This window comes from Triturus cristatus, chromosome 11, assembly GCF_964204655.1.
Source record: "Triturus cristatus chromosome 11, aTriCri1.1, whole genome shotgun sequence".
NCBI classification, from domain to species: domain Eukaryota; kingdom Metazoa; phylum Chordata; class Amphibia; order Caudata; family Salamandridae; genus Triturus; species Triturus cristatus.
This window is the reverse complement of record NC_140594.1, coordinates 861,344,906-861,370,093: the sequence shown is the minus strand read 5'-3', so window position 1 is coordinate 861,370,093 and position 25,188 is coordinate 861,344,906. Positions and strand designations below refer to the sequence as shown.

General features: G+C 44.4%; 1 protein-coding gene across 3 annotated transcripts in view; it reads left to right on the top strand.

Moving 5' to 3' along the window:
* GIGYF2 (GRB10 interacting GYF protein 2) overlaps window positions 1-25,188 on the top strand; it is a 1,663,629-nt gene that overhangs the window by 108,622 nt on the left and 1,529,819 nt on the right. For all 3 annotated transcript variants that reach the window (XM_085634698.1, XM_085634699.1, XM_085634697.1), the window contains exon 2: window positions 13,713-13,829. In XM_085634698.1, the coding sequence (XP_085490824.1) occupies window positions 13,789-13,829 (41 nt within the window). In that variant the 5' untranslated portion in view covers window positions 13,713-13,788. The remainder of the gene's footprint in view (window positions 1-13,712; window positions 13,830-25,188) is intronic.

Here is a 25,188-nt window from a genome sequence, read left to right as displayed (position 1 = left end):
AGAGAACGAGAGAGAGAGGGAGGGAGAGAACGAGAGAGAGGGAGAGAGGGAGAGGGGGAGAACGAGGGAGAACGAGGGAGAACGAGGGAGAACGAGGGAGAGAGAGGGAGAGAACGAGGGAGAGAGAGGGAGAGAACGAGGGAGAGAGGGAGGGAGAGGGAGAGAACGAGAGAGGGAGAGAACGAGGGAGAGGGAGGGAGAGAACGAGGGAGAGAACGAGAGAGAGAGGGAGAGAACGAGAGAGAGAGGGAGAGAGAGGGAGAGAGGGAGAGAACGAGAGAGAGAGGGAGAGAACGAGAGAACGAGGGAGAGAACGAGAGAACGAGAGGGAGAGAGAACACGAGAGGGAGGGAGGGAGAGAGAACACGAGAGGGAGGGAGGGAGGGAGAACACGAGAGGGAGGGAGGGAGGGAGAACACGAGAGGGAGGGAGGGAGGGAGGGAGAACACGAGAGGGAGGGAGGGAGGGAGAACACGAGAGGGAGGGAGGGAGGGAGAACACGAGAGAGGGAGGGAGGGAGGGAGAACGAGAGAGGGAGAGGGAGGGAGGGAGAGGACGAGAGAGAGAGAGACGCAAATCCAAGTTCTGCTTGTAGTTTGCGTCAGTAGTGTCCTGGGAGCGCGCGCGAGGGGGAGCAGAAGGTGAGCCCGGGAGTGGTACGCGCGCAGTCTGCTCTTTTTGGAAGCACATACTCGTGCTTGTGGCGCGCCCTTGCGCGTTCCCGCAAGGTGGATGCCGCCACAAGCACGAGTATGTGCTTTGAAAAGAGCAGAACGACGGCTAAAGGTCCTGCTATGCAGCGCATGTGTGCTGCGTAGGCGAGACCTAAAAATGACTTTCACTCTCCTTTTCCTATATTTGAATGGCATTTAGTTTGTGGTTGTGCAGGTGTTTTTTCAGTGTTTATATGTTTACACTGGTGAGGGCTATTTCCCTTCCGGTGGGGTTTTATCAGTTATTATAGGTTTAAACCTAAAACTGGACAGCCTAACTAGGCTGCATTGCTGTCATAATCTGCTTTATTTAGGTCCGAGTCCGCCGCAGTGTCCCATATCTCCGACCCCAGGACTTTTTTCTCCAAGTAGTGCTGCCTGGGCGTTTTTTGTGGCTCGAAGTGGAGTCTAGACTGGGATTTGTCCGTCTGCCCCATGTCCTCCCTGGCAGTGGAATCGAGGGCCCTTTGTTGCTTCTCCTCCGCCAGCTTGTGTGCTTCTACTGAGAATATTGCACTGGTCTGCACCCGTGATTGAGAGATCCCTGCACTGCCAGACTGCTGCAGGCACCGAGTGAAGTCCACAACCAATGCTACTGTAGTATTAATTTGCTACGGCGGGTATTTCCAGCACCTTCTTCCAGTCTTTGACTTAAGCTCACCTGTCGGGCCCTCTTCATGGAGCAGCAGAGGTAAGCGTCGCGCCTCCCTATGGGCCTGTATGATCTTGCATGTTCATGGTGAGCAGTATGCGCTATCTGACGGTTAATGAGGAGTTTGTTTTTCACACTTTGCTCCTGCTGCAGCCTCCGGCCTCACCTTAATCCAACTGCGACTGGGGACCTCCTCGCACCACGTATCACTCAGGGCAGGCCTTTCAGAGGTACTGCGCTTCCCTATCACTCTGAGGTTGATCTGTGGGCTTCATTAGCATTTAGTCTTACGCCACCTCCGGCTCTCACTGATTGCGCCCAGCTGGTGCGCTGTAAAATGGGCCCCCCAGCAGGGTGCGAGTCACTAAGCTCCCGAACCGTTACAGGGCAGAGCTTTCCACTCTACTTCCACTTTAGGGATCACGCTTTCCGGCGGGGACTCACTGCCGATCGTTGCCGTCCAGTGTCTCCAGTTGCCTCGCCACCCCGCGGTGACGGGAGAGCACTCGCACGCCCCCAATCCGGCTTCCCTCCCGAAGCAGCTCAGTCTGCAGTTTCCACCGCAGAAGTCACACAGGCGCCCGCGCCACTTATCTGTGCGTGCAGGATCTGTGGTAAGTGGACATTCCCCGGGCCGCCGCCACCTTATCACCCCAGGAAGTGCGCTCCCCACCGCCTCCACAAACAAATCGAGCTGGCCCCCACGCCATGATGTAGACCAAGGCGGAGCCACGTCGCCCACCGCAGGTCTCAGATGCGTCTTTTTGCTCCGGGGTTTCGGCTACCAGCTATGCCAGAAGCATTCACGAGGCCATTGAAGGGGTAAGGAAGTACGGTACTTGAGGAGAGAAGCAGGATCATGGAGGATAAATTTCGAGGCTCACAGAGCTACCTCAGAGCATGGTCATCTTGGGGTCAAGCAAGCTCCGCCCTCTCCGCCACTTCAGTCTTGCGTCAAGTGACCCGCTAGGATCCATGCATTCTGGCACTACCAATATTTTTACCTTCAAGTGTCAGTGAATGCCAATTTGAATTTCCACTTGTTTGGGACTCCATGTTCACTTGCTTGGCTGCTACAGTACGTCTCTACTGGCCGTATAGTACTTACCGTGATTCCCTCCATGATTAATCGGGTGGAATTTCCTGTGAAAACCATTGTTTCTTCACAAGGCCATATACATCAGCCCTAATTGTAGTTCCCAATTATTGATGAACCCCCATACTTGATTTATTCATCACTTTATCAGATACTGGGTGCTATCGCCCTGATATTTACCTCAGTCAATCGAAACGCCGTTGACACCAGTCTTGTATAGATTCCAATGACATTGAAATATTTGTGAAGACGGGAGTCATATGTCTTTTTAATAGTGATGCACGTGGGTTTAAGTTTAGCACCCTGTACTGCACCTCTTTTCTCACTTACAGCATGAGCATCAGATCTCCTCCTTTGATGAGAATTAAACTGCTTACATGATGCAATAAATAAATTTAACTGTAAGAGATTCTCTCGCTATTCAACCTGTTTTATATGCCTTGGTACAAAATAGTTGGTTCGGTTTGTTGTCTTCGTATTACAGAAGACCTTTTCACTTTATAAAAAAATATTAATATCCCAGTGAACCATTTGTAGGAAGCCGGGTTTCTGTTGCACTAACCCCACCCTTCCCCCCACTTTTTGCCAGACTACTGATGCACTTTGACTTATGTGCCCTGGGTCCCTGCCAATCAGGTTCCCAGGTCCTGTGTTCTTTACCCAAACTGTACCATGTACCCCCAATTGGCACCTCTGTCACATGTCAGTCCCTTGTAAACGGTGCAATCTGTACCAAGGGCACTGTGGCCAGGGAAAGCCTCTAAGGGCTGTAGCACTTATTGTGCCACCCTTAGAGGCCCTATACCTTTACACCCATACTACTATTGCAGGATGCGTGTTTTGGTGTAGAACAAAGTGAAGTCTGCATGTGCCATGCCTGCAACCCCCTGCCCTTGCATAGGTTAGCACTATACCAGTCGTGAGTGTATAGATGCATGAGCCCTGTACCCCTACAGTGTCTAGACCAATTCTTAGACATTTTAAATACAGTAATGCCATTAAGAGTATATGGTGCTGGGAGTTTTTCGTTAGGAACTGAACAGCACCGTAATGGCTTTACTGAAAACTGAGAAGTTTGGTATCAAACTTCTCAGCACATTAAATCCACACTGATGCCAGTGTGGGATTTAATGAAAAATGCTCTCTAAGGGCATCTTAGAGATGCCTTCTGAAAAACGACCAGCTTCTGGTGGGTTCCCTGACTGGTACACACCATCCTGCCAAAACGAGACATGTTTCTGGACCCCTGAGGTGGTAGCCTTCGCTCCCTTAGCCCAGAAACAAAGCCTTTCCTGGGACGGAGGTAGTCACACTACCCCCCAGGTCAGGAAGAGCCATCTGTGGTAGGGGAGCTTCAAAGGCTGTGCCCCCTTTTTAATGTGACCTCCAGCATCTCCTGCTATCAGGAGCCGACCACCTTCCTCCCTGTCTTCCCCTCCTTTTCGGCGGGAAGACAGGCGGGAACAATTAGAGCAGCAGAGAAGGTGTGCCCACCTCTGCCAACTGCATCGCTCAGGTGGGGGAGGCGAGGTGAAGCCCACTCTTCAGTGCAAGCCCTCTTGCAGATAGCAGGCACACTCCAATCAGGATTAGGGATTGTGCCCACTCCCCCACATGGGTTGAGCACACCAAGGTTGTACTCACCCTAAGGTCAGTAGCCCATTGGCTGCTGACCACGAGACCGCTGACACGCCCCCTAAATACAGTATTTAGGGGGCAGCCCTGAACTAAGAAGGCAGATTCCCGCAATATACAAAGGATGAAAGCAGACGCCCAGCAGAGGAGACTGCAGAGAAGAACTGACTTGGCCCTAGCCCTACCGTCCCGTCTGCAGTATCCAGAGATTCTGCGCCAAAAATCACCTTATCCTGCAGCCAGCAACCTCGAGATCCCTGGGAGGACCGACTGCCTTCAACAAAGACTGGATCTGGTGGCTCAGTGGTCTAATACATCCACTGCAGGGGCCTGTGTTCGACCTCATGATCACAGGTTCAAATCCCAGCGGGTCCTCTCAGCCTTTCATCCTTCTGAGGTTGATAAAATCCATACAACAATAAACATCTGTTATTCAGTGCCAAGATACTCCGTTAGGGGTGAACGTGCGCTTCACAAATCCACGTTGTGTTATGTTCCTGAGAACAGCAGCTCTGTTCAAAAGAAACTCCCAAGACCGACTCTGAGCCTGTTTAGGACAAAGAAACCCGATGCCTGGAACCACCACTGCACCCGTTACCTATGGCCAGAGTACATAAAACATTATTAGACAATGCGACAATGCTGTATTTCAAAAGCAGATTTAACTACTAAGAGCGCATTCTGATAATACATTTTTATTAGCAGGCAATAACAATCTTAAGAGGCATTGCATAGCTTCATACACACTTTCACCCCAATTCCATCACAGGATTACTTTTGGCCCACCCTTTACTCCTCAATAGCCTGCAATGTCTTGCTAACGGAATGGCAGAAAGGCAAGGACCAAAAACTGAAGAAAGTCAAGAGGACTCCAAGAGTTTACTTTTTATTCCTGGAGCAAACTCCATGACCACTGAGGCCAGTCTGAGAGAGCCCCCCAGATTGTTTTCACCTTCCACCTGGCCTTCCCTCCTTTACGCTCTTATAGTGCGGACTCTGAGAAACACCCTTGCCTTTGCTGGAAGGACGGGGGATAGAGATCTAGCTGTGCTGAAGCAATACAAATATGACAAACTGCCATGGTGATGAAGACCATCCCTCTTTCACCGTTTACTTCATCCTTTCTCCCTGATGTGTAAGGGTTTCTTTTTGTCAATAGTAATGCTGCATGTCAAATATTAATGTTACTTACTGTATCTTCATCTGTGATATGCGATCATATAAGACTAGCTTTAAATACATGACAAATCATTGTTACCATGCATTGAAGTATTTTGTGGTTTTTAGAAATTAGTAATATGACAGGTGACTTTTTTGTTGGCTGCAGTTCCGGTGCCATAGCATCCTACAAGGTAGACCCCTTCATATCCACGCTACCACACTGCCATCACACACCCTGAATCTACTACCCATAGGCACTATCCGTGTAGCTGACTGTTCTGGTCATTTTTGTGGGCTCACTATAGACTGCTTCAGAAGTCTTTCACAGCTTTGAATACAATATTACATAGAGTGGGCTTTGGTTCAGCCCCTGCTCATGATTGCAAGGCTTTTTGTCCATTCCATTGTCAGATCCTTATTTTAAGTCTTTTCTCTCTATTCTTGTGCTGGTCCCACTCCTAGAGGAATTTGGCTTTACCCTGATTGAGTTGTTTCCTTGAAATGCTGATTATCAGCGAACAACTTTGCTTTTATTTCTTTACCATTTGTGTTTACCACTCCAGGGAAGTGCATGTCCGGCTCTTTTCCCCTATATTTCTCTCTTTATTTAGCTTTGCCCTTTTCTAGCTCATGCTCTTCCACCTTGCTTCCACTAGGAGTACCACCGTCCTAGACCAAGCCTGCAGCCAAAATCGGCAACTCCCATTGAAAACAGGGCACCCGACGCCAAAACAGCACCCTGAACCCAGCCACCCCTACGCCTCTGCGGGTGCACCTTGTGTGCTAACTCGGATCCCCCTGTGCCCTGATCCTAACACTAGGAGCTTTGCTCCCATAACCTTGTGCCTGCTTGTGAGAAGCCACCAACCGGAGGCCCCTATCCCCCATTGAATAGTGTTGTTGAGGGTGTTCTGAGAGTGCATCCTCAACAATGGAGGAACCCTTGTTCTAACCCTAGAAAACTCCCACAAGCAACTACTTACCTGTAAACCGATAACACAATTTCCTACCATAGGACTGCATTGATTGCTTTTCTCAAATTGTTTCAAGTGTGGAGTTGGTTTGTATGAAACATTGGAAAAACTGCAAATGTACCAAAACTGATTTACCTTTTCGCTAGGAAATGTCTCAGTGTGATATCTAGGCATATCACACGGAGTAGAAAAAGGAGCTTAAAAAGTGATCTAAAAAGTAATCTGTACATTAACTGAAAAGTAATTTAGAAACATTGACTTACCTGTAATTCAATCAACTGCATTTGAACTTGCATTCAATTGTAAAACATTGCATAAGATTTTGCAAATCATTTATTTCACTTACCTGCACTAGGCTTGGCTTGGTTATAGAAATAAAATAACTTATTATTTTTGACACTAACAAATTGGTCTTAGTTCAGTCTTTGAGTGTGTGGCATCATTTGCTGCCTGAGTGTTTACAACAAATGCTTAACACTACCCTCCGATAAAGCTTTACTGCTCGCCCACACTACCACACATAGTGTAAGGTGCTATCTACTTGTACCTCTGTCTACCTTTGGGATCCCACTGGACTATGTGCATACTATACCTCATTTTGGTATACTATATACAGACACACAATTGATGGACGGAATGCAAAACAAATCAAAACATTCACCCCCAGTCAAGAGATCTGGGTTAAATCCATCATTCTTTTGCTCACCATGCCACCCCAGTTTAGACCTGGCCATATGCAAATCAGTCTTGGCCCTGTGCCTCATGGGAACAGTCCAGCCCGAACTGCCAAGCCAGGTCCTCCCTGGACCGGAACACGGCATGAGACGATAGGTTTCCTAGTTTACAGCAGCGCGGGGAGATTGTTGTGGAAGTTGGGGGGGAAAGACATTGAAGCATCATACGAGGACAATACTCTCATGAGACTGAAGTCCTCAGATATGCTTGTAGAATAACAAGGTATACAATAAGCAGATAAAATAGATGTATTCTAGCTAAGTAGCCTTTGAATAAAATACTATTACCAGAAACATGAGAATAAGATTTGTATTGTGAATGTCTAGACGGAATTGAAAATACCAATAAAGTCTGTTTGAAGAAAAAAAAAATCCTAGCTCTGTAGTATATACAGAGCCAGCTTCCTACACCATTGTTCCTTCAAAATACTGTATTTTACCCCATGTTCTGTTAAGTAATGGAGCACCCTTGTCTACAAATGTAGTGCAGTACGCCAGACTCTTTTTTTTGTGAAAACCATATCTCAAACATAATGTTCCTTCAAGGATGAACTGTTTCACTGTTTTAAAGTCTGTGGGTAGGAATTTTGTTACATGCAATCTTACAGACTACTTTTCAAAGGCGCTCATAGTATTGTGCCATTTTAATTTTGCACTTATTTGTAATTTTGTGACTTTGTCCGAAAGTTGTCTTGTGAAAAAGCAGATGCTGCAAATAGTATACATAAAGTAGTTATTGTGGCTAATGGCAAACCCTGGGTGTAGAATATTTGAATCCGAGTTAGGCCCACTTACAAGGGCTTGTATACATGATTTTATCAACCCTAATTTCTTTTACATATTTTTAGTTTTAAGACTGTTCTTAATTGTTGTGTTGTGGAAATGGTTCTGCTCAATTCAGCAGTGCTGAGTTGGTTATGGTGAAATGGCAATGATAAAGGCTAAAACCTTTTTTGGTTCATTTGGAATAGTTCTTTCTGCCCGAGGGTCCATAGATCTGATCTATATATTCTGAAAAGTTATAACTGACGCTGTAGGTCTGTCTTATTTATTATGACAAACGTATGTTAAAGGCAATAAAATCTACGCAATAGGCTGGTACGGCCACTGCTTCTGAAATGGGAGACATGTTGGAATGGTATTTTCCATAATGCATAAATGTTTTACCATTTCAAAATGGTTTCTAAACTGTGTGACCATGTTGGAATTTATAAACATTGGTACTTGTTTAATTTGTACTCATTTTGCAAGCATATACAGTTTAGACCGCAGCATTATTTTTTTGTACTTCAATTTAAAGGAATAAATCTTGCATATGCTTGCTAGATTTGTGTGTTGTAGGAAAGTGCCCCTTTTTAGGTCTCGTGCCTAGCGTTGCAGTGTGCAGCACTGCTCTCGCAGCGAGAGACCTCTTGAAGGGGGTTTGGAAACAGACCTAGGAAAAGCACGTGCACGAGTAAATACAAACTGCATGTCACACGAGTAAAAGAATTAATAAAGATTCAGAGAATTCATTCACTCTGTATTTGGAAGACATTCGTCAATTAAAATTTAGACTACTGACAGAGTTCAGCATTTACTCTTTTATGCAATATTTGTTTTAAAAAACAAAATGTTGCTTATAAAACAGATTAGGTGTTGTAAACGGCATTACACAAACAAAGTAGATGAATGTGATTAAAATACCGAAAACAAAGGACTGACACAGTATTGGATGTGACTTGTGAGGCTGCATGCTGATGTTAAAGCTGTACAGGATGCTGGATGCGAAGACCAGTGTGTTTAACTGGTTAAACATTTTATAAAATACAATTTCCAGAATTCTGACATTTAACAATACTTGCCCTCTCAAAATCCGTTCTAGAGAGCTTAGAGGGACCGCTGTTTACCGAACATGCAAGAGTGAATAAGAAGTCGAAGGTGCCACAGGATGCGTTCAGAGCCCCTTTGAACGATACAAGTACCCCACAGTTCCTTGAGGTTTGCGTTGCCATAGGTCTGCACTTAGCCCCCCAGAATTACTGAAGTGGGCAGATAATGCACACTCCTTCACTTCAGAGCGATGCAAGTGATCATCCGTGAAAGGGGCATAAAGGAACAACTCACAGTCAAATGTAACAATAACGAATTTCGATTGCACACAACATAACATTACCTTCACTTCAAATGTACTATTTACTTACATGTTAGTAAAAGTCCTTTCTTTTTATAAAGTGCTTCGCTGAGGGGACATTGATGTTATTGAGGTGAATCAGTCGCTCTGAGTCTTGAAACTGCTTCTCCTCTTGGGGTAAGTGAATGCCCTCCCTCCCCACCCTGGGAGAGAGTCAATTACCTAAAGGGAGTCTTGTGACTAGCCTGTTTGGAGTTCACCAGTGGTTAACAACAGGACCTACATAGAATACTCGCCCACTGACCGCTGGTTGCCACATGAACCCAGGAGACGGCCTCATTGGTATTTTCTGCCGGTCCTTTACCCTGCTTTACTGTACATATTCTGAGGGTAGGTCCAGACGTCCATGTGCGCTCCCAGGCACCCCACACATGCAGATGTTTCCACTCCATGCGCCTGTTTGAAGGACAGTGGTGCTGATGCAGACAAGAGCTTGCAGTCAAGCAAATTTCTCTCATACATGATTTAGTATAATCTGCCCGTGCCTCCGAGCGCGAGACGCATGCGCCATCATTTAATGAAGAATATTTAGAGCGCTAAATCCATGCGAATAAATCTTCGATGGACGTCCCGACCCATCAGCATGGTCTTCCGAAACTTCTCTTTGCTAGGCAGCGCTGAAGAAAGCGCTGGCAGTCTTCCAAGAGGAAAACTGATTTATGACTTCTGATTTTTCAACTGCGCACAGACTATTTCAAGGTTTTATAGCTTGGCGGAGTCACCGGCTCGTGCCATTGCTTGAACTGTAACATGTATTCGATGCTGTTATTTTGGTGGTCCTGGCCTGTATCGACCGCGGCACTGTATACATCTGACGCTTTGTTGAGGATGGATTGCGCTGCTGCTCAGAAGGTGACTGTGACACAGTACTGTAGCACTGCAACCGGAGAGGAAGCACGGCAGCGTGCGTGCCCTTCTGTACCTCCATGCAGCCTGCCTTGTGTGCAATTGTGAATCCACAAGCATGAAATCAATCTTCATACCTGGAGAGCGGTCAAATGTGAGCCGGCTCTTTAAGCGGGAAAAGGAAAAAAGTGCTACAATTTAGCATCTGCAGATCAGAAAACAAGCATTTGCAATGCAACAGGTCTCGCGTTTACGGGAGTTTGAGCTATTGGCATTGTCAAAGTAAAATGCCTTTTATTTATGTTTTGGTTTTTGAAACATAATAAAAAGTATTGTCATTTACAATGCCAATAGATTAAACTCGCGTAAATGCGAGACCTATTGCACTGCAAATGCTTGTTGACATGGTCACGGCCACATTTTGCCTGGTACCAGACAGGTGGGGAAATTAGCTAGTCTGGTAGGCGTGCCACCTCCTTGCTAGTACCACCCCCTTGCTAGTACCACCCCTAAGGTGGGCTCCTGTAAGGTGGACACATTTTTAGAAGTAGCCATCTGTGATCGCATAATTGGGAATTCTGGGACAGGGTTATGCCCAGAGGAAGTGGTCATATAGGCGGCGTAGTGACCCCCAAGGGTCAGTAGGCCATTGGCAACTACCCTACACTCCCCCTAAATTCAGTATTTAGGGGAGCCACTGGCACCAGAGAAGCAGATCCTGATGACTTACGAAGAGAGTGCACCAAAGAGCTGGGAAGAGAGAAGCAGCAGCTGACCTGGTACCAACCCTGCCAGCCTGTCTGCATCCTTCATTATTAACTGCGTCAAAGTCGTCTCGACGATACCAAAGGGGATGACGGACGAAGCGTTTGAGCAAATCAAACACTCACCCCCTGTCAACAGATCTGGGTTTAATCCATCATCATTCTTTAACTCACTCCACCACCCCAGTTCAGACATGGCCATATGCAAATCAGCCTGACCCTGTGCCTCATGGGAACAGTCCAGCCCGAACTGCCAAGACTGATTTGCATATGGCTTGGTCCAAACTGGAATGGCATGGTGAGCAAAAAAACGATGGCTTTAGGCCCAGATCTCTGTACTGGGGTGAATGTATGACATTGTTCTGCATTCTGTCCATCAATAGTTCTTTTTGCATTTGTCACCCCGAGTGGGACTGGTATGCTCAGACGTGAGTCCCGTGCTTTCCATGCCACTGGAATCAAGCTATCCTGGCTGAAGAGGGGTGAAACCCCGAAACCAGTCCTAGGATGCTTGTTTCCAGTCCAGGGAGGACCTGGCCTGGCAGTTCGGCCTGGACTGTTCCCATTGGGCACAGGGTCAAGACTGATTTGCATATGGCTGGGTCCAAACTGGAATGGCATGGTGAGCAAAAAAAACGATGGATTTAGGCCCAGATCTCTGTACTGGGGTGAATGTATGACATTGTTCTGCATTCTGTCCATCAATAGTTCTTTTTGCAAAAGTCGTCTCGACCTGCAGCTGTGACTCTAGAATCTTGGGAGGACTGTCTGCCTTCGAAAAAGACTCGAGGCCACCCGTGACCAGCAGACCTGTTCTGAAGAAACTCCAAAAGACAAGACTCTGAGGCCTCGAACTGTCAAAACCCAACACCCAAAGTAGCCACTGCACCCGTCGCCTCCTGCCCGGGTTGAAATGGGCCACCGGTGTCAACAAGGTCCCCCAGCCCGCCAGAGCTAGAGCCCATCGTGGTTTCACCCCTCTTGGACTCCCCGACATCGCCTGCAGCCTCTGCACCTTGGCCCGCTCAATCGTGACTGCTCCGGTAAGGAAAAAACACGACCCCTAAGGACACCTCTGCACACGTCGCCCCTGCGACTTGGGGAATAGGAACAAAAGTCGCCCCCCACCCCCACCCCTGTCCTCGTGCATTGCAAGGCCTGAGCCCACTTGCTGGTTCAGCCCGACTGGCTTTCTAGCCATAGCCTGCTGCCTCTCTTTACTGTGGCCGATCCCCCATCGAAACACCTGACTCCTGACACTGATTTGCACCTTGCACCGGGCCTCCCTCGTGCCGTTGGTGATATACTGCTGGTGCTACCTTGAACCTTGCCCACCACTCACTTTGACTCCTGGAGATTGGTACTGCAAGTCCACTTTTTAAAGTGAAAAGAATTTATATTAAAAAAAATTACTTACCTGAATGATGTTATTTTAATGCCAAATCATTTATAAAGGTATTTTTATAAAATGGTGTGGATCTCCTTCTATTGTCATTTATTAATCATTGTGTCTATTTGCAAATGTCTTGCACTCCTCTGTGTTAAGCCTAAGGCTGCTCTACCACATTACCCCCTAATAGAGTTCTTTGGGTTTGCATAGTAAACCCCTGTCCACTCATAAGGGAACCCCTGGACTCTACATGGTATATCAACTTTTTGATATATCGCATAAAGAGCTACCTTCCTACTTGTGTGTGTTGCTCTAGATTGATGAGTGAGTAAATGAGTGTGTTCGTAGATAAATAGATGCTTTAATACAACTTTGAGGAACATAGTGCATGTATGATGATTTACAGTGTGCCGAAATCACCAGTCACTGAAAAGGCATGTTCATATGTAAGCCGAAGCTATTGCCAATGCTTGTTTTTCATTGTTTAAATTGCTAAACGGCTCTTGCATACAATCGGCACAATAATTAGGAAACTGGCAAAGGTATTAGTCCTCTTCTCTGCTTATGGTAAACACAATAATGCTTCAGATGTTCATTTTCTTATTTTTTGTTTGGCCAGTTGTATATACTTTCTGCATTTTTCGATAGGGCTTATAAAAAAGACACTTGACATAGTTTTTTGTTGTTTTATTTTTAAATTGTTTACTTGCTCTGTAATGGAGTTGTAATCTGGCTGCGGTTTGCCAATGGTTTGTGCTGTTATACCGGTTATGTTTCTTTTGATCCTGTCTCTCCACTTCCTTTCTTCAATTTTCTCAGAATAGAGCTTTCTGTTTGATAACTTTCTAAACCACAGTAGTAGCACTTCGCACCCGAAAGGCGCATTGCAATGGTGTACTTGAGCAGGGCAGTGTTATTAAATGCTATGTAATGATGCATAAAGAGCAGCCGATTCACAAATATTTAGATGCTTTGGTCCTGGCAAGGTGTAGGAAAGCTCTATATAATTAAGACAGGAATACAATACTTTTTTGAAGTCCTAAATGAATGGCCCTGTGCTAGATTGTATTGAAAACAGTTGTCCCTATTTAATTGCTGTGGGTTTTCGCATTTCTTCCTTCCCCTCTGAAAAGTTGACTTTCAAACCACCCTGCAGTGTCATGTGTAGAAGAGAGAAAATTAAACTAAATTGTATCACTCCTATTTTCCTTGAAATTCACTCTGTTTATCAGTAACTATGGTTTTGTGGTGCTTTATGGTTACCCATTTCACCACTTTTACCCCTAATTTGTGTCATAAAATGGTTGTGCATGTTGCAGGTGCTGCTACTGTTGGGGCATTACCCTTGCTGGGACATGTGTGCCCTGTCAAGGCATTTGGCACTGCCCTGCTGAAGTATTTGTAGCCCCCTTGGGATAATTCTATACTACCTCAGCGACAAGGTTAGAAGAATGTTACACATAGCCCTTTTAAAAGTTCTTTGTGTATCCTGCCTGCCTTTTTAACATCTTAATTGTCTTCCGATACAAAACTTTGAACACTGTTTTCTAACAATATTTCTTTCTTTCTTACAGGTTTTCCTTCAGTGTAATATAAAAAAAAAATCTATCTTATAAAAAGTATATATTTATAAATATATAAAAGAGCAGAATGGCTGGAGAAACTCAGACGCTTAACTTTGGGCCTGAATGGTAAGTCTCATATTGCTTACATCAACCCCACTACCTAGTCCTGCTAAACAGTGACAGAGTCAAGCTTTTTTGTTGGTTGTGTGAGTTTCAGAGCACACCAAAATGGTTCTCTGGATTTACTTTCTATCAGAACAGCGATTTATTGGGAATGGATTGTTCTATAGCATCAGCTGTAAACCTTCTGAGACATCACAAAGGTTAGAGGCACTAAATATATTCAAGAATAAAAGTCAATAGTATGCTGCCGAAGAAACCTAACATTAAAGAAATAATGTTGATTTTGCACCAGTGTCGAAAGGCAAGCACTAGGTGCAGGCCAGTATCAGTCGTGTTCCTTCACAGGTTTCCAATTTTTAATAAGTTTATAGAAAAAGCACCAACCATACTGAATGTCCTCTTTATATTGTATTGCAACATTTATATAGCGCTTAATGTGGGGCGCTAAAGTGCTTGCCTACATGAGTATGTGTGTGGTTGGAAGTATGTTTTTGTTATCTTATTTTGAAAAGTGTTTCTATGTTGTGCGTGATGAACACCATGGTGCGTTTATCGTATTATAGGGTATAGTAGTGTGTTAAATGATGAAGCGATAGTGACGGATGCAGTTTTATGGTTTTCAGTGTGCTGTTCTCTATGAACAGCTCTGCAGGTAGTTTTATATTTTTTCTTGATAGTCTGCTTAGCTGGTTATTGCACAGGGTTGTCCGATCTGATATTTTGTTTATAGTTGTGGTCCTGAGCAGATCTGGTTGGAGGGAGAGAGAAGTTGAGAGATCTGTAGGGATGGACGTTTTTGTTATCCCATATCAGAGTGTCTGAGTGAGATGTAAAGAAGCAGTCCGATTGTATAGATATTTGGTATCTGCAGTGATTCAAATATATTATTGTCCTGTCCAGTAGTGTGTAACCGATCTCCTAAGATATTCCATGCCTTTGCATTTGGTGATGTTGTGTTTGGCTGTACAGTGCTGGTGATGGACAGCCAAGAGTGTAGTGAAACCTCCCACTTTACCAACTACAGCTGGGCTAGGGTTCTTTATGGGCCTCTCTTATCTGCAACTTGGCAGATAAAATCTCATAATTAACGATAATAGAAAGATAGCTGGGTTAATAGAAAAAGGAAAGAAGAATGGTTTAATGGATGAATTGTTGGGTTTGAGTGGATGAAGGGATGGTTGGATGAGTGGGTGATTGGATGGGTGGCTGAAAGGATGAGTGGGTGGATGTATTAGAATGGATGGATTACAAAGGGTGGGTAATACGATGGGTGGGTGAGTGTAGGAAAGGATGGGGGAGTACATGGAAATTTGAGAGAATGGATGGATTGAAAGATGAATGGGTGGGTGAAAAAATGTCCGAGTTAATGGAAATCAGACAGGATGGATAGATTGATAGATCGAGGGTGAAAGGATAGTAAAGTGAAATCTGAGATGGTAGGTGGATAAAATGATGGATGAGTAAATGATGCCTATCTGAGAGAGAAGGCAAATGGGTGGGTGAAAGAATGGCCGAGTAAAAGGAAACCCTAACGGTTGGAACAACTGATGGACCGATTGATCAGCGGGTGAAAGGATAGCAGAGTAAATGGAAATCTGAGCGGATGGAAGGCATATTAAATGGAAATCTAGGCTGAATAAATGATTATATGCGAGGATGGATGGGTTAAATGATTGTCAATGGAAATCCTAGAGGATGGAGGGGTGGATCGATCAGTGAGTGAAAGGATAGCAGACTAACTGGAAATCTGAAAGGATGGGTGGGTGAAAGGATGGCAGAGTAAAAGGAATGTTTTAGGGGAAGAATGGCATTGTAAATGGAAATCTAATTGGATGGATTCATGGATGGATGGACATAAGGATAAACAGATGGATGAAAGTCTATTAGTGGATCAGTAAATCAAACAATGAATGTATGGTTTGATGAATTTATGGATGCATTGCATGCATAGATGATGGAAATGTGGATGAATGCAAAAGCCGATGGATGGATGGAATGGTGAAAGACTGAATGATGGATGAGAGAATGAGTGGGTGACAGAATGTAAATGTGAATTGGCAGATATCTTTGGGATGATGAAAGATGAAAGGATGAATAGATTAATGCTCGGATTGAAGAGACAGAGCTCTTCTAGGGAGGTTGAGCTCACTCGCTTCGCTTGCTTGCTGCCATCAGAGCTTTGGTTCCAAGTGGGGGGGCAGTTTAATTTTCTGGCTACTCCCTTGTGGACAACCCTCATAGCAGATATGTATTGTGTGAATTTAATTAGTAGAAGTTTCAATATGTTGCGGACTGCTGTATATTTTGGTATTATTGTGGGCCATAACAGTTGTATATCGAAGTACATAACTGTATGATGTCACTGCGACCCATAGGTCTGCTCTTTTTTTGCATAGTTTTATAATAAAATCAGCTTGCTGGTTGAGTTGTTCGCAATTTGTGGGTTGTAAGCATAGTATTGCGCTTGAGGGTGTGACTGGTTTCTGGGCTCTGTTGCCTGTCTACAGCTGGTAAATTTATCTAGGAAACAGCCAAGTTTTCATCTGCCTTCGGAAGTGTTTGTTTCTAATGCTAGCTCGTAGTGAGTTCCAGAGCTTGGCAGCTTGTGCTGAGAAAGCAATGCATGCTATGGATTCCTCATGGTAAAATGGACTGATTTAAAAAGTGGTGCAAGGCTGAAGCGCATTGTTCTGTTTGGTTTGTATTGCTTGAATTTAACATGTAGGTATAATGGTCCTTTTCCTTAGGCAGCTCTGTGGCACGTGCAGAGTGCCTTGCACATTGGCCTTTTAGCTATAGGTAGCCATTTGAGTGATTGCTGGACTGTGGGGGTCATGCATTCTGTTGGGTGAAGGCAAAGAAGAATCCTTGTGGCAGCATTTTGGATGAGTTGTATTTTGCGTATAATGAATGCAGGAGCGACATGGTATAGGCTGTTTGCCTAGTCACGCTAGGTGATGACCAATTAAAACAAGAAGGTATCTTGTGTTTTCTTTTCCCTGTGTCCAAATTCATGTTACCTTTTGCAAGTCATCAGCATTTTTACATGGTTTCCTTTTTACCTTTTTTTGTGTGCAAATAGTGCATTTTCACCTTTGATGGGTATTTTCCCAATGCTGCTTCCGATTGTGAAGCCAGCTAAATCCATGTTTCCTGCACTGTGCCCTTTTGACACCTGGACCCCCCAAAATGTGTTGACGCCTCCACAAAATTAAATCCTAGTGCTCCACAGGGGAGTGGAGTTGGCCTTAGAAGCTAGGGCGGTCAACCTCCAATCTGGGGAACCGGGTTTGAGTCTTGGCAATCAAAAATGAATGTGTCCACATGTAATGCAACTGGTGCTGGTATAAAGAGCTCTGATACCTGAAACCTTCGGGTCAAGTTTGCACTCTATAAAACTCCATAAAATAAAAAGACCGATAGCTTGCATGTTCCGTACTGCATAGCAGCAGATTCATGTACCCTGGGAATAGAAGACTTAGCAGGTGTTTGCCTGACAACTGAAGGTTTCTCTTTCATCTCTTGAAAGTCAACATTTCCTGTTCCCTGAATTTCGCTGTTATGATTAGCTTATGTTTGTAGTCAAGAGAGTCTTTTAGGGGCCTACAGGTGTGCCATAAAAGACTTGGAGCTCAATTTTCTGAAGGTATTTAATCTTTCATAGATTCACATGCTTGAATCTTCCCCGTCGTAATGGTTGGAGTCCCACGGTACTTAATAAAGGAGTACTATTAGAAGTACATTAGAAAGAATTGAGAAAGATAATAAATTTGTAAACCAATCTACATCATTAGACTAGACCCAAACTTTAACCAATTGGAGACAAGCCTCAGACCCCATCTCCTCCTCAGAGCCACCATACCTCAGATTTCTCCCCACAAGTCATGTGTGAGGGAGTCTCCATGAGTTCTGCTCAGTTCTTACAGTTGAACTTTTGACCCTGCTCTGTTCCTCTCTGGAACACTTCTACTGATTTCAGCACAAGGTATTGTGTTTTATCTTCACCTTCACTACCTTTTCAAGATGTCAGAAGGATATAGGAAGAGACTTTTTAGACCTTGCAGGTCTTGTGGGAAGGCAAGACTATTCTCAGAAGATCCTCACAAGGACTGCCCGTACTGCTTATATCTCAAGCATAATGCCAGGGATTTTAAATATTGCAGAACCTTCTCTGCCAAAACTCTTAAGGACAGGGAGGACAGATTCTTGTTATGGCTCCAAAAGAAGACCAGGTCTGGATCTGATGAGGAGGAAGGTCCAAGTCGCTCCACACCTGATCAAAAGTGTAAAAATGAGAGCTCTACCTCATTAAAGGCGGACTCAAAAAAGATGAAGGCTGAGTAACCAGCAGAGAAAGCAGCCCTTAAACAGCCATCAAAGTTCTGCCCCGAAGAAGCCTTTCACTTCAGCATCTGTGCCTGTAACTCCTCAAAAGCAGTCTTTGTCGTAAAAAAAAGACTGTCGGCGGACCTGTCGTCGAATTACATCCAGATCACCGCCAACTGTAGTTTCTACTGCTGTGTTGGCGATGACCTCTCCGGCTACGACAGTGATGACTGCTTCGTCAACGAGAACAGTGACGACTATCGCTTCTTCGGCTGCATCGATGACGGCAACTGAATAGACGGCCCTGTCTACGACTTCGGTGGCTACTTAATCTACGACATAGTCAACGGCTACGCCGTCGAATACCGTGTTCAAGTCTCCTATGAGGATTCTAGTTTTATCAGCCGCAACGTTATAATTCTTTTCAGGACCATTACCCATATGAGACATTTGAGGAATAAGATATAAGGGGCAATACCATGTTAGTACCAACTTCTCTGGTCACGGATCTCAGGCATATGCTCAATGATTATTACAAACATTTTCCAGACAGTCATGCTCCAGTTTCTTTCACTCCAGGGTGCCCGGGGATACAGGTTACATCACCACTACCTGATACTCATCCGACTCCTCCAGCGCAGAAAGAAAGACCTGGCGCATTGTAGTGTAAATATCAGGTATGATTACATTGAAAGTGATCCTGATCAGCCAGAGGAAGGAGAGCTCATTCAGGATCCAGGCATGGTTGGTAAGGAATGGGATGATTAAATCGCTCCTTCGTAGTCACCATCTCCTTCTCCAGGGGATATCGGAGGATTGCGCAGGTTGTTTGAGGGAGCTTCCAAAAGATTTGACCTACTGCTTCTTACAATTCAGACTGAATGTTTACTTTACGATTTTAAGGACTCTACTAGAAAATCGGTGTGCTCCATCCCCATAATTGGTTATATCTGGGAGGAGAGGTTGAAGCTGATTAGGAACCCAGCTTCGGACATTGGTGTGTTGCAGATAATGGAGAAAACGTATAAAGCCCCTTATTCTGCTCCTGCGTGTTTAATTGGACATCCTCGGCCGGATTCAGTGATTATGCAGGCAGCGCAACAGCGCTCCAGAAATCCGTCCACCCCTTGCTCAGCTCCCCCTGATGGGGAAGGAAAAAGGCTGGATAGTATTGGCAAGCGCTTTGCTGCAATGGCGGATACGTCCATTAAGGCCTCGAACGCCTTAGCTATTCTGGGGCTCTACGACTGCCAGATGTGGTCAGATCTAGCTTCTCTTCTGGATCATCTCCCAGAGGACAAGAAAAAAAGGAGTTGATAAACATTTTACAGGAGGGTGCCCGAGTATCATCTGAGTTAATAGTTACGGCTATGGACTTGTCTTCCATTGCTTTCAGGCATATGCTGCTGTTCTCTGTAGGCAGGGCTGGTTGAAGGATTCATCTTTCCGTCCTGAGATTCAATAGAAAATCCTTGACATGCCCTTTAACGGGGATATTCTGTTTGGAAAGCACGTGGACGATGCTTTACAGGGCATTAGCGCAGATATGAAGACTGCACAATCTGTCCGCATTTTTTCATCAATGGAACTCCATCACGAAGGACAAATGGGCGTTCGACTTTATTCATCAAGGTCACACCCTGGACTTTGTCCAAAAGCCTCCATGTCGTCCACCTTTCAAGAGGGCTCATCAACATCTCTATATCTTAAAACATGAAGTTTCGACTTCTTTTAAAAAGGAACAATAGAGAAAGTTCCTTTCCGGCAACGCGGAAAAGGTTTTTTTCTCCAAATTTTTTCCTCCTAAAGAAGAAATGTTGAAAATGGAAACAAGTCATGGTTCTCAGACGACTGAACACATTTATCAAAAAACAGCCTTTCAGAATGGTCTTGTTGCAAGAGATTCTCTTGTTGATAAACAAAGGGGACTTAGCGAGAATTCAATCTCTTAGATGCATATTTTCACCTTCCAGTTCACAACAAACATCATCGGTTCCTGAGGTTCGAGGTGGCAGGGTGCCGTTATCAATTCAAGGTCCACCCTTTCGGCCTTCATTCAGCCCCCAAGGTATTCACAAAGTGCTTGGCACAGGTACCAGCTTTTCTGAGAAGGCAAGGCCACCAGGTCTTTCCCTCCCTGGACGATGGGCTTGTAAAGGGGTCCAAGATCCACTCCGCAAAAGAATCTACATTTGCTTGTTGACGGCTCTTTAAATCTCTGGGGCTGCAGCCCAATGTAGAAAAGTCATTTCTCATCCTAAGTCAAACACGAATATTCCTGGGAGCAGTCTTGCACACCAAGGTAGCGAAGGCATATCCCTCGCCAGAAAAAAGGCGCTAGATAATACAGATGGCGGATCGCTCTCCACAAGCAGTGGATGGGAATGTTCGCGTATGCGTTTCCACCGGTTGCTTTCATCTCAAGAGTAATACGCAAAATTAAGAAAGTACCATGCCTTCTCATTCTCTTAGCCCCAGCATGGCCGAGACAGTTTTGGTATTGGAGCTTCTACTACTGTCGGTCCCTCCACGCATTCCCTTTTGGCCGTTGACCAATCTGTTGTCCATGAACCGCGGTCAGATACTGCACCCGCAAATAAAGTCAAGAGTTTATCGGCATGGAACTTCACGACTAAGTTCGGAGCTTTTAGATATTCCAGCCGAAATGTAAATCAGTCCTGCAGCATTCAAGAGCTTGTTCCACAAATAAGGCATATGCAGCAAAATGGAAGAGATTCTGCCATTGGTGCATTAAGGAAGGTCTGCATCTTTTACATTCTCCACCAGAACAGTTGTTACCATATCTCCTTTTGACAAAGTCTGGATTAGCTCACTCATCCATCCATCAAGGTCCACCTGGCAACGATTTCCAGGTTTCGTAGGGAATCAGGGGAACATTCCTCTTTGGTCTACGAGGATAGTAAAGAAGTTGGAGAGGCCTTTTCAGGTCTTTTCCATCTATAAAACATCCTGCAGTGGCATGGCACTTAAAGTTCTCTCTCAACTCATGAAGCCACCCTTTGAGCTGATCCATAAAGCAGGACTGAAATGTATCTTGTGGAAAACTGCACTCATGTTGGCCCTCACATCTGCCAGTAGGGTCAGTGAAATTCAGGCTTTCACAGTTTCAGAACCCTTTCTACAGTTTAAGGAAGACAAGGTGGTGTTAAGAACAAACCCACACTTTATACCCAAAGTTCCAACCTCATTTCACCTAAATAAACCTATAGTCCTGGCAACATACTTCAAAAACACTTTGTCTCCTGTGGAAAGGGCTCTGCAGTCTCTAGCTGTAAAACATTGCTTAAAGTTCTACATTCATAGAACAAAGGATTTCAGAAAGACCGAACAAGCCCTTATTTCTTTTTCGCTCGCAAGAAAAGGATATGCTCTCAGGGAGCAATATCGCTCGATGGAAATCGTCCGCTATTGCTTTTTGCCAAGAAAAGGCTGGAAGACCGCTTTCCAGAAAGGTTGCAGCGTACTCCGCAAGAAAAAAAATGGCAACTTCTACAGCCTTGTTTGCTGGCGTATTGCTTCCAGATATCTGCTGGGCAGCAATATGGTTGAATGTGCATACATTCACCAAGCACTACTGCTTGGGCTCGACATGGAAGAATGATGCTGCAGTAGGGCAGACAGTCCTCGGGCATTTGTTTCTGTAAGGTGCAGCTTCTTTGATATATATTTTTTCTCTATACCTTTGATACTTGTTCGCAGAGATAATGATTGATTTAATATATATATATAGGCCGTCCTATTGTTGCTCACGTTTGCACAATGGTGTGTAAATAAACAAATTTTTTAAAAATCAGTTACCTTCTCTGGTGCCGTGACTTTCGCCGTGCTCGAAGATATTCCAGGAATATATATATATATATATATATATATATATATATATATATATATATATATTTTCACTTAAAAAACCATAGGTTTCACACATGTTATAGTTAGGTGGACATTTCACTTGTAAAAAACCAATGAAATTCCACCGTTATAGTTAGTTCAGATAACTATAACTCGCGTGCCCGCAATCCAGTGCTCATGACGTCACATATTTCATCACTCATGACATGGTCAGTGGCATCACTCATGACATCATGCTTGTGATAGAGTGGCGGTCGCGCGAGTTATAGTTATCTGAACTAACTAACGGTGGAATTTCATTAGTTTTTTACGAGTGAAATGTCCACCTAACTATAACGTGCCTGAAACCTATGGTTTTTTAAGTGAATTTGTACGGTTTTTTAAATGCTATTTTTTTTTTTATTATTTTTTTTAATGGTTTTTCACTGTGTGCGCACCCCGCGATTTTTTCCCCCAAAAAATAAAATGTTTTTTCACCCTTTGGGGTCCTTTAGGGACCCCCTGACAAAGGCTAGGGGGTCAGGAACTCTCTACCCTGCCCCCTTTTCACGTTCGCCACCTCTTTTTCACTCTCGCACCCACAACAAACAAAATGGCGGCCGACACTTCCTGATTTCGACCGATTCGAACGTTGACTGACATGTAACCACCAATCAGAATTACGCTCGCGTACGTTAGGGTGCGCGCACTGTGCGCGGCTATAGATATGTATGTGCTTTTAAATGCAATTTTCTCAGGAACTACTGAACAGATTGACTCCATATATGCAAAAGGCACTTCCCTGACCTGAGGACTACCTCTGCCAAATTTAAAGTAATTCTGGTCAGCCGTTCGGGCTGTACCTTCGACTAAAGGTCCTATGGGAAAATGCATGGGGAAAACGCGTTTTGGGACCCCCCTTTTTTCTCGGCCCCCGCTTGACGAATCACCCAGAGACTTTCAGGGTAGGAGCTGAGCGCCCCATTAGTTTTGAAAATTTTGCGAGGATTCGTCAACCGGCGCCAAAGTTATTCAAAATAGATTTTTCAGATTTCCTATGGAAACACGGTCCTAACTATAACTATCTACTGGCGACCGCCAGTAGATAATATATAGAATAGTTTTGCCTATGTTGATTCTTATATTGTGTAAAGGTTGTATACATAACTTGTTTATTCCTTAAAAATATGTGTATCGTTGAGCAGTGTTTTCGTCTACTTGCTTTAATTTGAACTTCATTACTGCTAGCTATACTGATCAAGCATGTGAATCTATGAAAGATTCAATACTGGAGAAAAAACAAGTTACTTACCTGAACACTTTGGTTCTCCGGTATTGAGATCTTTCATAGATTCACATGCGGCCTGCCCAACCTCCCCATATTAGGCTTCCCACATTATGCCTCGTACGACTATTCTCTTGGTCACACTTGTGAGGCTGGCCGCTGTACAGTTGAAGTTTGGGTCTATTCTATGAATGAAGATTGGTTTACAATTGTACTATCTTTCTCAATGCTTTCTAATGTACCTCTAATAGTACTGCTTAATTAGGAACTGTGGGACTCCCACCTTGACGATGGGAAGATTCAAGCATGTTAATCTGTGAAAGATCTTAATACTGGGGAACCACTGTGTACAGGTAAGTAACTTTTTTTATGAGGATACAAAATTCATTTTCAGGAGGAGATATTTCCTTTCAAAAGCTAAAATTCTAGGTTTAAACTCGGTGTCTGTTCATGGGCTTTCCTTCACCAGTGCTGCCATCAGTCTGATCACATAAAACCCACTAACCTTGGGTTCTGAAGCAGGGTGCTACCTGGCGTAAAGTGCTTTAGTGCCTCTATAGGAGCAGTAACACTAAAAATAAAATACAACTGCAAAACTATACATGACTCCTATTACCATAGCAGACAATAGTTTTCTGTACAGATAGCATATTAATTCGGTTATACTGCTTGACACACACTCATAAGGCAAAACTTCTATGTGTTATGTCCATGACCCAGTACTGTACCAGTCTACAGAAATACACCACTCATCACCAACTGAACAGGCATGGAATAACTGAAGAGATGTATTACAATGGAGGGCCTTAATTTAGTCTACCACAGCCGGTCCCGACAAGCAATATACCGTGACCGCTTTTTGCCATCGCACAATGTCAACTCGGATATGGGTTTATATCAGCAAAGTCCACCTTAGCAGATTGCTCCATTATCTTTTCCTCCAACCAATGCATGCTCAGGGCCATACATTTTAAACAAAATATCTGACTGGAGATCCCAGTGCAGTAACCAGCTAAGTGGAGTATGATAATATGAAACATCATAAAGGGACCTGCAGAGCTGTTCGAAGCTGTCAGCTTACTGAAAACCATAAGCTATGCGCCTCTTTCACACTTCTTCATCCATCACACTGTTAAGTGCTGCATTCTATAACATGATAACCACACCTTGGTGGCCATCATTCACGACATGTAAACACTACTTATACAGGGTGAAAACAAAAACTGCACCCTTCCAACCACACACCCTACACGTAAGACACATGCTTAAAGTTTGTGTTTAACAATCCCACTTTATTCTCAATTTAATTTTCTTAACTGTTGGGTCGGACCAGCGCGTAATAAATTGGTTGTGATCTTGTGTTGCAACTGCGTTTCAGGTATTGTTACCAACGTTCTAGGATTTCAGTATCCTGTTACATTCCTTAGCTGTTAATTCGGATGGTCACGTTTTCCACCAGATACTTCACCTGTCCTGGCTTCAAACTGTCCTGGAAAATCTTTAGCCCAGCATCATCAGTTGTTGCCATGCAGCCCCAACCAGGGCCCCACTTCCAGCCATCAGCCAGAGCTCGGATCTCGGTTTCTGTTATTCTGCGCCTCATTGATGCTATTCGGAGATCTCTTGCTGACTGATTACTCCACCGTTAGCAGTGACTAGGTAAATTGTCTCCTCACAGGGTCTCGGGTTTTAAGTCTTGCAGAGGCTTCCGAGACCCATGACGGTTGTTTATGGAGAGGACACCGTGACCTACAACTTTTGTGACAACAACCACTTGAAGGTAAGTTTGAACAGTGAACCTTATTATTAAATCCCTCACCAAGGTCCGAAGATCTGGCCGCATATAGATTTTCAATTCAATACCTTGCCTATGGAGATGATGACTATGGCGGAAAGGAGGAG